Source organism: Emys orbicularis, chromosome 1 (genome assembly GCF_028017835.1).
Source record: "Emys orbicularis isolate rEmyOrb1 chromosome 1, rEmyOrb1.hap1, whole genome shotgun sequence".
Taxonomy (NCBI): Eukaryota; Metazoa; Chordata; order Testudines; family Emydidae; genus Emys; species Emys orbicularis.
Window position 1 is genome coordinate 91502006 of NC_088683.1, and position 15502 is coordinate 91517507.

At 43.0% G+C, this 15502-nt stretch overlaps 1 protein-coding gene across 1 annotated transcript in view; it reads left to right on the forward strand.

Moving 5' to 3' along the window:
* The window catches only part of LOC135893671 (solute carrier family 23 member 1-like), a 62582-nt gene extending 50319 nt beyond the window's left edge, over window positions 1-12263 (forward strand). Inside the window, exons 7-12 of the mRNA XM_065421556.1 lie at window positions 763-919; window positions 1193-1446; window positions 8121-8285; window positions 10137-10245; window positions 11072-11167; window positions 11998-12263. Of these exons, the coding sequence (XP_065277628.1) occupies window positions 763-919; window positions 1193-1446; window positions 8121-8285; window positions 10137-10245; window positions 11072-11167; window positions 11998-12263 (1047 nt within the window). The remainder of the gene's footprint in view (window positions 1-762; window positions 920-1192; window positions 1447-8120; window positions 8286-10136; window positions 10246-11071; window positions 11168-11997) is intronic.
* The last annotated feature ends 3239 nt before the right edge of the window (window positions 12264-15502 follow it).

Here is a 15502-nt window from a genome sequence, read left to right on the forward strand (position 1 = left end):
GGATTCTGGGAGTCTGTTCCAAGGTGAAGATGGTAAGCCTGGCTAGTAATCGCTTGTCCGTATTCACAGCTGCTTCCAATAAAACTTTCTGGATAACAGGGAAAATTGGATTCTCCAGTGCAGTGGTTCTCAACCTGGGGTTAATGTACCCCTGGGGGTACGCGGAGGTCTTCCAAGGGGTACATCAACTCATCTAGATATTTGCCTAGTTTTACAACAGGCTACATAAAAAGCACTAGCTAAATCAGTGCAAACTAAAATTTCATACAGACAATGACTTGTTTATATTGCTCTAAATACTATACACTTGAAATGTAAGTACAATATTTATATTCCAATTGATTTATTTTATAATTAGATGGTAAAAATGAGAAAGTCAGCAATTTTTCAGTAATAGCGTGGCTGCGACACTTTTGAATTTTTATGTCTGATTTTGTAAACAAGTAGTTTTTAAGTGAGGTGAAACTTGGGAGTACGCAAGACAAATCAGCTACCGTAGTCTGGAAAGGTTGAGAGCCACTGCTCCAGTGAAGCTTCTAAACCAGACAAAAACCTGCAAGGGTGGGGGGGGGGGGGTGGGGGGAGACTCTGCCATGTCACCTTCATCTTATTGAATGAACAAGCAAATGGGGGAACAAAAAAGAGAATACGCTTTCAGAATGCAATGGGGGCCTTGTTTGTCTGTGCTCCAGGAGGCAGAGTACTTCTATAAAGGAAATGAGGATGGCCATTAATCAGAATGCACTTTATGTGACTGTCTAGGTTCTTCTTGGCCTCGCCATTACTTGGCTGATATGTTTTGCACTCACTGTTTCCAATGCCTTCCCCTCCGACTCTGCAGTTTATGGCTATGTGGCTCGGACTGACATCAAAGGAGATGTTCTGTCCCAAGCACCCTGGTTCCGGTTCCCGTACCCAGGTATAGTTGTAGTAGCATGTTGAGGATTATTTACTGTTCCTTCTCATTGTTTTTCCCAGTGTTGCTTTGTGTGTATGCTTTTTGCTTTTAAGGATCTTGAATGATAGTGGAAAATGAGGACACTGTGGAACCCAAATGGTAAAGCTCAGGCAGGGCTGGCCTAGAAGCATGGGCCCACACTTAGAAAAGTCACTAGTGATTTACTTGAATGGATTTTACAGCAAAACTAGCCCCAGTGATCTGACTCGCTTTTTTTTTTTTTTTAATTTGCAGGCCAATGGGGAGTTCCAACAATCAGTTTGGCTGGGATATTTGGCATCATAGCTGGAGTGATTTCCTCTATGGTGGAGTCGGTAGGCGATTACTATGCCTGTGCCCGACTGTCTGGTGCCCCGCCCCCTCCGAAGCATGCTATCAACCGTGGAATTGGAGTTGAGGGAATTGGCTGTCTTCTGGCTGGGGCGTGGGGAACAGGGAATGGCACCACTTCTTACAGTGAGAACGTTGGAGCGCTGGGAATCACCCGGGTAAGATTTACTGCAGTGCCACCAGCCCACAGCAATGGAGCGCTGCGTTAGGTCACCGGTATGGAAAAATGCAATAGTTTTCAAAGGGTGGCTATACTTGTGGTTTTAATAAATATATTACACACATTTACAACATGTCTTATTGCTGGGTCTATGAAGTGATCTCAGTCCATCTCAAGTACAAATGTCCTCATCACAAAAAACACTACCACATTCATTTCTAATTGGCTCTCAGGGAGATTAAGGCTCAAATGGGCCACGTGACCTGAACTATTGTTCCATTCCTAGAGGCAGGGGTTGCTCCAGTTTGGGGGAGGCATGTTGTTGGGGATGGTACATGAGACGCATACATGGTGATTATCTGCTCTGCACTCCTTCTGGGGATAAAGAGAGGCCTTCATGCTGTGAGGCTGGCAATCTGGGACTTTCCCTGAGAGCCAAATTCAACAAAAATATTGTGGAAAAAATGGAAATAAGCAATATATAGTCTCTAAAAACTGCTCATGTTCCATGATACTTAGAACTAAGCAATGACAGGGATATTAAAGGTGGCACACGTCTTGATAACTACAAATGTCAAGCCAGAAGGTTAAGCATTTTTAATCATTTTGAACTGGCACTATTTTCTGAATTGTTTTACTCCCATTCTTATAGAGTGACAAGGTGGGTGAGGTAATATCTTTTATTGGACCAACTTCTGCTGGTGAGAGAGACAAGCTTACACAGAGCTTTTCTTCAGGTCAGGGAAAAGTACTCCAAGTGTCACCTTGGACCATCACAGCTATAACTACACTGCATTCTTAAACTCATTTGTGTGTATATATTTCACTTTAGCGGTCAGCTCTGAGTTATTCAGAATATTATGGGATTAATACATCTGACAGCCAATCAGAAAGCTCTGGCTGTGGTGACCACTCTTAAATCATTCATGAACAAATTATGTAATGCTGTCAGGGGAGCTGCATAGGGGAAGTAGAGGCAGAAGTTGGCCAGTAACAAACTAGTTTATTTCACTGCATTTTATAAACCCCATGAAGAATCATCATTTCCACAGATACCAGCTGCTGGTTGTTTTCAGCATAGCTGATATGTGGGCACATGCATGGAAGCAGTCGGCTCTGTATCCCAGTGTACACTGTTACTAGATGGTCAATGCAGTGATGTTTCCTATGCATTGGCTAAATGATTCATTAAATGTGTGATTTGTGCATGCATCGTATATATGGGATATGAACATATTTGAAAATATATAAAATGCACTCAAAATATTATCAAGTAGCCCACTTTCCCTCTCTTCATAACCATGATCTAGCTTCAGTGCAGTGATGTCAGCCCTTCTGAGTTAGGGCAGAAATTTCCTTTGGGATCCCATTTCTTGTAAGGTTAGTCAGTTTCACAAATTTGGGGACCACTTTCATTTCGAGCCTGATCCAAATCTTTATGAAGTCAGTAGAAAAGCTCTATTGACATCTGTGGGAGTTGGAGCTGGCCCTTAAAGCATATTTTGAATTTTGGTTTTTATGTGTTTATCATTTCACGGGAAATACATCTTTCAGTAATAAATATAGAAACAAGACATCAATGTCAAGCCATATTTCTTGTAAAGCATAAATAGGATTTCAGGGTCTTGATGAAGACTTCAGAATCACCTTGCAAACAAACAGTAAACTAGACATGTTTTCACCCCATTAAAATATTCACTTCAGCAAGATAATTGGGCTTCCTTTTCTTTCCCTGACACTATTGAAACAGACTGTTAACAGGCTTTGGAATGAAGCACTCAAACTCATGGCACCAGTGAAGTAGATTGTTGACCTTGGTGTCAGCTTCATACACGGTATAATATGTCACCTAAGTATATTAAAAATATTAGGCTTCACCATAATCCTAGTGTGACTGGGGTGTGTGGATGGGCCAGACTGAGTGCCTCATTCAGGGCAGACTGCAAGAAATAGGGCAGGCAGTTCCTAAAACTGGTAGATTATTCTATACTTGGATTCACCAAGCTAATAACAATACAGCTTCTGCAGTACCACACTGGGTAACAAGCGGCAGGCATCCCAGCCCTTGGTTCCCATCTAGACAGCCAAGTAATATACAGGTCTGTTGCATCTTACGAGCATTTAACATGCGCGATTTCAGCTTTAAGCGGTCGGCAAAAACAAAAACAAAAAAAAAGAGAAAAATAACAATTTTAATACTGTACGTGTAGTGCGGGCGATTCCGCCAGCCATTCAACTCAATGTAATTTTGATTATACGCGGTTTTCGCTTTACGCGCTAACCGCGGAACGGAACCCCCGCGTAAGATGAGACTCGCCTGTAGTGAAGGGTTACTGAAAACCTGATTCACCATATGTGAGGTTCACCAATCCCAAAGGACCGGACATTTATCCCCAGGTCAATATGAGTCTCAGGTCTTACCCAATAATCACGCTGATGCCAATCCTTTAGTAACTAAAAACTAAAGGTTTAATCATAAAAGGAAAAAGAAAGAAGAGAGTTGTAAATGGTTAAAAGATCAACATACATACAAATATGTGTACAGTCCTTAGGTCTGTTTCATAGGAGAGATGGTGAGGCTATTAATTTGTAATAGTCTTTCTGGAATCAATTTAAAGGTTTATAGTCAATAAGCAGCCCAGATGTAGAGTCTGTTAGTCTGGCTAGAGTCCTTCCATGCATTTTCCAGGCTATTCCAAATAATAATTGGGAAGATCTCTGTTTTACGACTTTCCCTGTTAAAAGTTTAAGCAGATTACAGATGAAAGGATCAGGCCCAAAGCTTTCCTTTATAGCTCTTCTAAGCAGGCTGACAAAACTCCTCACAGAAATTGTCAAAGCAAAGCAGGGCCTTCCCCTGAGAAAAAATAGACAATACAGCTCTTTGCTTTGAAGCTAATCTCCTATTTCCTATGCATACACAGGTAAACTAGTTGCATTCATTCACATAAGGCAATTAGCCAGTACTTCATTATAGCATCGATAGTTAAGCTGAAAGAACAGGAGTACTTGTGGCACCTTAGAGGCTAACAAATTTATTTGAACATAAGCTTTCGTGGGCTACAGCCCACTTCATCGGATGCATAGACTGGAACATACAGCAAGAAGATATTTATACATACAGAGAACATGAAAAGGTGGAAGTAGCCATATCAACTGTAAGAGGCCAATCAATTGAGCTATCATCAGCAGGAGAAAAAAAAACTTTTGAAGTGATAATCGAGATGACCCATAGAGGGTGTGATGATACTTAACATGGGGAAATAGATTCAATTAGTGTAATGACCCAACCATTCCCAGTCTCTGTTCAAACCTAAGTTAATTGTATATAATTTGCATATTAATTCAAGTTCAGCAGTCTCTCTTTGGAGTCTGTTTTTGAAGTTTTTTTGTTGCAAAATTGCCACCTTCAAGTCTGTCGCTGAGTGGTTAGAGAGGTTGAAGTGTTCTCCCACTGGTTTTTGAATGTTATGATTCCTGATGTCAGATTTGTGTCCATTTATTCTTTTGCGTAGAGACTGTCCGGTTTGGCCAATGTATATGGCAGAGGGGCATTGCTGGCACATGATGGCATATATCACGTTGGTAGATGTGCAGGTGAACGAGCCCCTGATGGCGTGGCTGATGTGATTAGGTCCTATGATGGTGTCACTTGAATAGATATGTGGACAGAGTTGGCATCGGGCTTTGTTGCAAGGATAGGTTCCTGGGTTAGTGTTTATGTTGTATGGTGTTGTCAAGGCTCCTTCCCCACTGTGAACTTTAGGGTACAGATGTGGGGGCCTGCATGAAAACTTCGAAGCTTAACTACCAGCTTAGATCTGGTCCGCTGCCACCACTCCCAATATGCTAATTCCCTTCCCTGGGTAGCCTTGAGAGACTCTTCACCAATTCCCTGGTGAATACAGATCCAAACAACTTGGATCTTAAAACAAGGAGAAATTAACCATCCCCCCTCCTTTCTCCGACCAACTCCTGGTGGATCAAGATCCAACCCCCTTGGATCTAAAAATAAGGAAAAATCAATCAGGTTCTTAAAAAGAAGGCTTTTAATTAAAGAAAAAGGTAAAAATCATCTCTGTAAAATCAGTATGGAAAATAACTTTACAGGGTAATCAAACTTAAAGAGCCCAGAGGACCCCCCTCTAGCCTTAGGTTCAAAGTTACAGCAAACAGAGGTAAACACCCTAGCAAAAGGTACATTTACAAGTTGAGAAAACAAAGATAAAACTAACACACCTTGCCTGACTGTACTTACAAGTTTGAAATATGAGAGACTTGTTCAGAAAGATTTGGAGAGCATGGATTGATGTCTGGTCCCTCTTAGTCCCAAGAGCAAACTCTCCCCAAAACAAAGAGCACAAAAAAAAACCTTCCCCCCACCAAGATTTGAAAGTATCTTGTCCCCTTATTGGTCCTTTGGGTCAGGTGTCAGCCAGGTTACCTGAGCTTCTTAACCCTTTACAGGTAAAAGGATTTTGGAGTCTCTGGCCAGGAGGGATTTTATAGTATTGTACACAGGAGGGCTGTTACCTTTCCCTTTATAGTTATGACAGGTGTGTCCTCACACCTTCTATGGGTCATCTCGATTATCACTTCAAAAGTTTTTGGTTTTTTTTCTCCTGCTGATGATAGCTCATCTCAATTGATTGGCCTCTTACAGTTGGTATGGCTACTTCCACCTTTTCATGTTCTCTGTATGTATAAATATCTTCTTGCTGTATGTTCCAGTCTATGCATCCGATGAAGTGGGCTGTAGCCCATGAAAGCTTATGCTCAAATAAATTTGTTAGTCTCTAAGGTGCCACAAGTACTCCTGTTCTTTTTGCGGATACAGACTAACACAGCTGCTACTCTGAAACCAGTTAAGCTGAAGACAATGTAGATAATATTATTAGTTTCCTGCAGTATTACACATCTTTGATCTTAAGGTTACTTGGACACAGTCACATATATAATTAAGACATGAAAGGGACTTAAGATTGTCAAACATTGCTTACATTGTTATGCTTCTAACAAGATATAGGTAAACACAGACATATACACTTAGCATCTACCCTTGGATTCTTATCAACACAAAGTGAATGAGTTGGGGCTTGCTACCCTAATTAACATTTCTTTGATACCCATACATAAGTGGATTGTCTTGATTACAATTGTAAGGCCTCCTGTTAAGTTGTTATGGATCATAGACAGGTTGGCTTGGCTGGTCTGTCAGTGTCACATCTAGTATAAATAATTATTTGGGCCTTTACTTAGATAGATTTGTGGTTTTTTTGTTTTTAAATGGAAAGAATACTGCGGCCTTAAAACCAGGGGACAGAAAAATCAGATTGAAAGATGAACAGAAAAATATGGATTGCTTTATTTTGAAACACCGTATCACCACCTCCCCAGAATGGATTTACTAATATCTCACACGCCAAAAGGTGTTTGAAAGGGGACAATAATAATTCCTGAAACTGGTTTTGCTGACATCATTAGCCAAAAAACCCTCTTGTCTGAAACATGAAATTCTTCACATATTAGCAGGGGAGGAGTAAAATGATTCATTTAATTTTAAAATGTCAACAAGGATTATATAATTCCTCTGCCTAAAACATGAACATTTCACATCTTAGTGTGGTTCTCTAAAACTTTCCATGAAGCAACATGCTACTTTTAATTGAAGGTCCAACAAGTGTTTGGTAGTCTTTCTCCCTTAATTTACATAACCATTCACTTCTCCTGAACATCTTTAAAGTTTGTTCCACAGTTTCTGTTTTTCTTTCTTATTCACATACTTTGCCAGATATGCGTGAGAGGAGAAACTCTTAGTGCTTGGTGCATTGCCCGACTAGGAATCTCCCTGGCTTTATCCAGTGAAAAGTGAGAGAAATCTTGCTTCCTCACTTAATATATCTGGGTTATGGTGTATATGGACAAACCAAAGTACCTACCCAGTTTTCTTTAACAAATGCTCAATCTGTCATTGAAAGAGAGAGATCAAAACAGACACTCTCTCCAGCGTCCAAACGTGGCTCTCCAAAGGTCATTAACTTCAGTGCGAGGAGAGTTGGCCGCCAAGTTTGGAAGCAATTCGTAAGCATCGCTCTGTGCTCATGTGAAACTAGACTCAAAAAAATCAAATAAACAGTTACAACATTTGTTAGTCTCTAAGGTGCCACAAGTACTCCTGTTATTTTTGCAGTTACAACATAAGTTCCAGTTGGCCCTAGGAGTTTTTAGAGTGGTGTCATAGCAAAGCCTCCAGCAAAAGTCATTAACATTGTAATTTATTTATTATATTTTTGTGCACGGCCCCAAACTAAGAGTAACGGTTCACTGTTATTACATGATAGAGTGGCTGACGGTGGTAGGGTATTTCCAGGATAAAGGATCTCATGCAACAAGGTAAATCCATGATTGTTCTCAGTCCAGGTTGTGTTAATTATACAGTATTCTTTATAAATCTGCAATTACCGTGCAGTTTGTGTACCAGATCCTGTGAGGTGGCTATGTCAGTAAAAACCTCTCAGGCTGCAGTTTGAGTCCTGGAATTTAACCTGATATTGAACGATCTAATCTAATTTGTAAATCTGGGCATGGTCAGACTATGCAATCTCTACAGCCTTCCATCCTCCAGTTCGGTGTAATTTTTACAGTGATTCTGTGCTGTCCCTCTTGACACAGGTAGGAAGTAGAATAGTGATCGTTGCTGGTGGCTGCGTGTTGCTTGTGATAGGCATGTTTGGGAAGATCGGCGCTGTGTTTGCCAGCATACCAACACCCCTGATTGGAGGACTGCTCCTTGTGATGTTTGGAATCATCACTGCTGTGGGAGTTTCCAATTTGCAGGTAACGGCCTCAAAGGATTTAATTTACAAGACTAAATACTCTTGAGAGAGAATTTTGGTCTGCAGTCAGGTTCCCGTTCAGTGCAGTTGTTTACTGAGACAAGTGCCTCATCACAAAAACCACTGCTGTTATTCACACTAGTTAGCAGTCATGTTGGCAATTTCATCAAAGAGGCCAATGAATGGACCAGAAGGCTCAACTGTAGTGGAGTCACCAGAAACTGAGTCCCCTGGTTAACTTGTGGGACTGCAGCACTACTAATAGGCCAGTGATGTCAAAGTTACAGTGGCATGGTTACACTGCTGGTGATCCCTACTGTCACCCCAGAGGCAGTCTTTCCTGACTGGTTGATTTGAAGCACATTGGTGTAGGGAGGAGGGAAGCCTGGATTGCTGCTGTCTTGACCTATTTTTTTTTTTCTGGTTAACGCCATTAGTTCCCCTGGAATCATATATCCTGATGCTAGTAAGGCTTTTGGTACAGTCCCACATGACATTCTCATAAGCAAACTAGGGAAAAGTGCTCTAGATGAAACTACTATAAAGTGGGTGCACCACCACTTGAAAGACTATACTCAAACAATAGCTATCAATGGTTTGCTGTTGACCTGGGAGGATGCATCTAGCTGGGTTCCCACAGCGGTCAATCCTGGGTCCACTACTAGTCAGTATTTTCATTAATGACTTGGACAATGGAATGGAGAGTGTGCTTATAAAACTTGCAGGTGACACCAAGCTCAGCAGGGTTGCAAGCACTTTGGAGGACAGGATTAGAATTCAAAACAACCTACACAAATTGGAGAATTGGTCAGAAATCAACAAGATGAAATTAAATAAAGACAAATGCAAAGTACTTCACTTAGGAAGGAAAAATCAAATGGACAGCTACAAAATGAGGAATAACTGGCTAAGTGGTAGTCCTGCTGAGAACAGTCTGGGGGTTACAGTGGATCACAAATTGAATATGAGTCAACAATGTGGTGTAGTTACTAAAAAGTTTAATATCATTCTGCACTGTAGTAACAGGAGTGTTGTACGTAAGACAAGGGAGATAACGGCCCTGCTCTACTCAGCACAGGTGAGGCCTTAGCTGGAGCAGTGTCCAATTCTGGGTGCCACACTTTAGGAAAGATGTGGACCAACTGGAAAGAATCTAGAGGAGAGCAACAAAAATGATAAAAGGTTTAGAAAACCTGACCTATGAGGAAAGACTAAAAAACCCAAAACAAAAAAACTGGACATCTTTAGTCTTGAGGAACAAAGATTGAGGGGGGCCCTGATAACAACCTTCAAATACGTTAAGGGCTGTTATAAAGAGGACAGTGATAAATTGTTCTCCATGTCCACTGAAGGGAGTACAAGAGGTAATGGACTTAATCAGCTGCAAGGGACATTCAGGTTAGATATTAGGAAAAACTTTCTAACTCTAAGGGTAGTTAAGCACTGGAATAGGTTACCAAGGGGGGTTATGGAATCCCCATTACTGGAGGTTTTAACAGGCTAGACAAATGCCTGTCAGGGATGGTCTAGGTTTACTTGGTCCTGCCTCAGCACAGGGGGCTAGACTTGATGACTTCCCAAGGTCCCTTCCAGCCCTAGAGTTCTGATTCAGTACTAATAAATGCCAGCTGATGACATGGCTCTGTGTATATCAGTGTATTTCTGTATACATTTGTTAATTTCAATTCTACTTTAAACAGCTGTTTCTGCAATAGTGTATGAAATTCTGCCCCTAGTAACTGTCACTGCATATGTGTATGCGGGTACAAGGATTCATCAGCAGGTCCAAGCAGTTTATAGATTTTGATCGTCTTGAGCAGTATGTATTAACATATGTAATCTCTCTGTACAGTATGTGGACATGAACTCCTCAAGAAACCTGTTTATCTTTGGATTTTCTATATATGCGGGTCTGGCAATTCCCAACTGGGTAAACAAAAATTCTCAAGTGCTAGAAACAGGTAAAAATGAGCATCCTCATTTATTGGGACCATCCTCCCAAATATGAAACTAAGGTCAATACTGATACAGAGAAGTCACCTGAAACGCAGCCTACAAATGTTATGGGTTAAACCCATGAAAGTTGCCTAGCGGCTGGCAATCCTGCCTTCTGGATGTGCTGCTGTAGCACTTTCATTGTAAGGAATCTTTAAGATGTAGCAATCTCTCACTGCTAAATGAATACATGTTAACAAATACAGACTTTGCAATGCAAGGAATCCATGGCTCCCATTCCTTTTGGAATATTCCAGTGTGAGAAGCAATTAGTAAGAGGAAGAACTGGCTTATTATCATGGCTGAATTCTGATTGGAATCTCTGTCTTTGGAACATCCTTGTGGCTATCTACCTGCAGTAAAATACTGCCTTTGGAAAAACAAAGGGCCAGAACCGCCTGCTGATTACAAGAGGGTGACTCTAGTCCCTTTCTTGTCCTTGAACTGTTAGCGCACACATTGTGTCTGTTGCAGTTAATGTGTCTGCCCCAAAGATCTTACAAGTGTCTTTTTATGAATTAGTAAGTCACCTTGTATGCTCTGGCCATTATATAAATTAGTAACACGGACTAAAAACATACACATAAAACTATCAGCAGGATGAAGCTATTTTAAATTGTGAAACAGCAAAATCTCATGCCCTGGTTTGGAAGAGGGAGCACGGTACTTTCTGCTGTTGAGCTGCATGTCTCTCCTTGGCGAGTGAGTGACTTGTGGCAGATTGTCATTGGTTCTATTGTTGGTCAAATGTGTGTCTTTGGGTCCCATACTGAGGTTTTGTTTTTCTTTCAGGAATTCTCCAGCTAGACCAAGTGATCCGAGTGCTCCTCACCACTGGCATGTTTGTGGGTGGATTCCTGGCATTTATCCTTGATAACACGATTCCAGGTCTGATCAGCTGTAGCGGTCTAGCGCTCTGCTTCCTACAGTCTCCCACCATAATCACCAACAATTAAGCTCCACTGGTGGGAATAACGGTGGGAGGGCTCGTGTAGACAGGGCCCCAGGTGCGGCTGGCATTTAAAATGCCAACAGCCATCTGAGGCAGAGCTGGGGGCGGTGTGATCATGGCTGCCATCTTGCTGGACACACCAGGGACCTCCAGAGTTAAAAGCATGAGCTGCTACAGCTTGAGCTAAAGAGTCAAACCTCCACAGCGAGGAGGCTGTGACAACTCATATTCTCTGTGCACCAACACAAAGGAGGACCTGTAACACACACCCACTAGGGGTTTACACTGGAAATGGTGGGACATGTTAGGAAAAATACCTACTGTGCGCAAAGCCCTGGCAAGATAGGCTGTAATGTCTACTGATAACAGAAAGGTTTCTGTTTTGAGCAAGCTTAAGGGGGGAGCTGGGAACATGGGGAGAGGAAATGTGCACTCAGGCTAGTTTTAAAAGGGATTATTTTAACTGTAGTCAACATGCATGGCATGTGATAGATCCACATTGTAATCAATGGAGAATCCAGCTTACAATGCTGTTGTATCAGGAAGAAAAGTATCTTCTAATAGTGTTAGTTAATGTTTGTTGAATGCTTTGAACATAGGAAGAGCTAGTGAAGTGTAAAGTATCAATATATCGTATTGCACTGAGAGACTAGGCTGGGAGTAGTACGATACCAGAACTGTGTGTAATTAGGGAACTGCGCTAAATATGTGCTTAAGTCTGTGTTAATGGTTCCTCAGTAACTTTCCTCTCACTTCCTTTTGGTAGGAAGCCAGGAAGAGCGAGGACTCTTAGCATGGAAAGAGACCTGCCAGGAGGAGTGTGACGAGGCGCGCGTTTTGGAAGTCTACGGTCTTCCATTTGGGATAGGCACCAAGTTCTGCACCTCTTCTTGGGTTCAGTACCTCCCAACTTGCCCCAAAAGGCTATCTGGATCCAAGAGAAAGGAAGAACCAGAGAGCCTCAAACAGGAAAACAGTTTCAAAATAAGCTCAGAAAGAGAATCAGAGATAGACATTGATACAAGGATATAAGCCCATGGTTAGGAGGTGGACTCATTTGCAAAGCACGTGCCATGAAAACCATGTTTACAGACAACCTGATAGAGGTTGGAGCAGGAGAATAGGTGATAAAACTTGTTTTCTATTCCCTGCTCTACCACTGACTCCTTATGTGACCTTGAGTAAGTACCTCACCTCTTTCTGCCTCCATTTATCAAGATGTAGCAAAAAATATACTGACCGGGGAACAGCCTGGCCAGAAGCCATCAGCACTTATAAAGGAGCTTGTTCCCTCCACCCCACACCAGGGCCACCCAGAGGATTCAGGGGGCCTGGGGTCTTCGGCGGCGGGGGTCCTTCCGCTCTGGGTCTTCAGGGCACTTCGTCGGCAGGTCCCGGAGCGAGTGAAGGACCCGCCGCCGAACTGCTGCCGAAGCCCCGGAGAGGAAGGAGCCCTCGCCACCAAATTTCCGCCGAAGACCCGGAGCAGAAGCTCTGGGTCTTCGGCAGCGGGTCCTTCACTCGCTCTGGGTGTGTTCGGCAGCACTGAAGGACCTGCCGCCGAAGACCCGCCGAAAACTCTCATGGGGGCCCCTGAAAACTCTCCCTGCGGGGCCTGGGGCAAATTGCCCCACTTGCCCCCCCCCCGGGCAGCCCTGCCCCAGACTTTCTCTTTGTGAGCCATGACAGCCCTGCTCAGGTTCTGAATACCATATACACAGCAGTGTTTCCCTCTCCCATTGATCAGCTGTTCGGGAGCTGTGACAGCTCCCTTCCATCCCTAGCTGATCACTGGGAGCGACAGAAAAGTGCATATGCTACTTGGGCCCTAACCAGGACTGTCAGGTGTTACATGGGCTCCTCTCAGTACTACCATGAGGAAGGGGAACTCTGTCGTATCATGTCTCTGTATGGGGAAGAGACAGGAGAAGAAGGGAATTGGGAAAGAAAATTCCAGTATAAAATGAAGGAAGAGACAGAGGAAGAACAAAAAGACAGTTAGCTCCATTTGTGTGTGTGATTTAGGCCTGGGCTACACTAGCAGGGGGGTTCAAACTAAGATACGCAACTTCAGCTACGCTATTCGCGTAGCTGAAGTTGAAGTATCTTAGTTCGACTTACCTGGCCGTCCTCACGGCGGCTAGTCGACTGCCGCAGCTCCCCCGTCGACTCTGCTTACTCCTCCTGCCGAGGTGGAGTACGGGCGTTGATTAGCGGATCGATTTATTGTGTTCAGCCGAGACGCGATAAATCGATCCCCGATACATCGAACACTACCCGCCGATCTGGCGGGTAGTATAGACGTACCCTTACAGCAGTGTTTCTCAACAACAAGTCTATGGACTGGCACTGGTCCCTGAAATCTCCCTGACACAGTTTAGGAGGCAGCAAGTTGGTCCCTGGTATCAAAAAGGTTCAGAAACACTGCTCTAGAGAAAGGTGGCCTTGTGACTGACCTGGCTGAAGAAAAGACTTTTCAGTTTCCAAGAAGTTTTAAAAAATTAGGGCAGGGGGAGGGAATTGTTTTGGTCGAACCAAAAATGACATTTTTCAAAATTGTGGGGTGAATTGAAAAGTCAAGCAGATGAACGGAATGTGTCAGTGATACAGAAATGAAACCTTTCAGTTTGATTTTCAAGTGTTTTGACAAAAGCAAAGGAGTCCTAAAATGTTTTTTGGTTTGCAACCTACAGATGATTGTACATTTCCTCTTGGTTTCCTTGTTGGTATTATCATCCAAGGGGCTGTATCTGCTCTCTGGTTAGAGGAGAAATTCTGATGCTTTTAGGAGTCTAGTCTTGGGCCCCAATCCTGCAAAAACTTACGCATGTGCTTGGACTTTCTGGGTTCCATGAAAGCAACCCCTACCCCCCAAAAGGCTTAGGGGAATCTAGGGAGGCCGTGGACAAAAGAGACACAATAGTGAATGCAGGGCCTAATAGCAGCATATAAAGATCAAACTGTGAATGGAAAAGATTTCTTTACAAGTCTTGATGAAAGTCCTATGGTACTGATCACATAAACATCGTCATTCATTATTTAAGTGCTGTGTTCTCAGCTCTGCACAAACATAAAATAAAGGCAGACCCTGCCCTGAAGATCTTACAGTCGAAGGCCCTGATCAGGGCTGGCTCCAGGCACCAGCTGAGCAAGCAGGTGCTTGGGGCGGCCAAGGGGAAGGGGCGGCATGTCGGGCTCTTCGGCGGCAATTTGGTGGAAGGTCCCTGTCCCTCTCAGAGGGAAGGACCTGCCGCCAAATTGCCGCCGAAGAAGAAAGTGGCGCGGTGGAGCTGCCGCCAATCGCGATCGCGGCCTTTTTTTTCCCCCCGCCACTTGGGGTGGCAAAAACCCTGGAGCCAGGCCTGGCCCTGATCCTGCAAAAACATATGCATCTGTCTAACTTTGTGAGTAGTCCCGTTGAAAAATGGGACTTCTCACAGTGTGTAAAGTTAAGCACATGCATAAGTCTTTGCAGGACTGGGACCCAAGACTAGACTAGGAGCAGAGAAGGCAGGCCATACTTACAGAATGGGAACTGTATCCTGGGAACCAGTGACTCTGGAAAAGACCTGGGGTTCCTGGAAGAGAATCAGCTGAACATGAGCTCCCAGTGTAAAGACACTGGCCAAAAAGGCTAATGTCACTGGATGTATAAACAAGCGAATCTCTAGTAGGAAGGTGGGAGGTTATATATGTGGCACTGCTGCCACCGCTGCTGGAATACTGTGTCCAGTTCTGGTGTCCACAGTTAAAAGAAGGATGTTGATAAATTGGAGAAGGCTCACAGAAGAGCCACAAGAATGATTGAAGGATTCGAAAACATCTTTTTATATTGAAAGTTTTAAGGAGTTCAATCTATTTAGCTTATGAAAGAGAAGGTTAAGGGATGTCTTGATCAATCTATAGATGCTTCCATGGGGAACAAATCAGGTAATAGTGGGCTCTTCAATCTAGCAGACAAAGATATAATATGAACCAATGGCTAGAAGTTGAAGCTAGACAAATTCAGACTAGATATAAGGCACAAATTTTAAGTAATGAGGGTAATTAATCTTTGGAACAAGGTTTGTGGTAGATTCTGCATCACTGGAAACTTTAAAATCAAAATTGGGTGTTTGTTTTCCTTTAAAAAAAACTGCCCTTGAATTTGACGCATGAATTAATACAATGAAATCCTATGGCCTGTCTTAAACAGGAGGTCAAAGGAGTCAATCACAGTGGTCCTCTCTGGCCTTAAAATCTATTAATCTCACAAAACCTTTGCTCAGGAT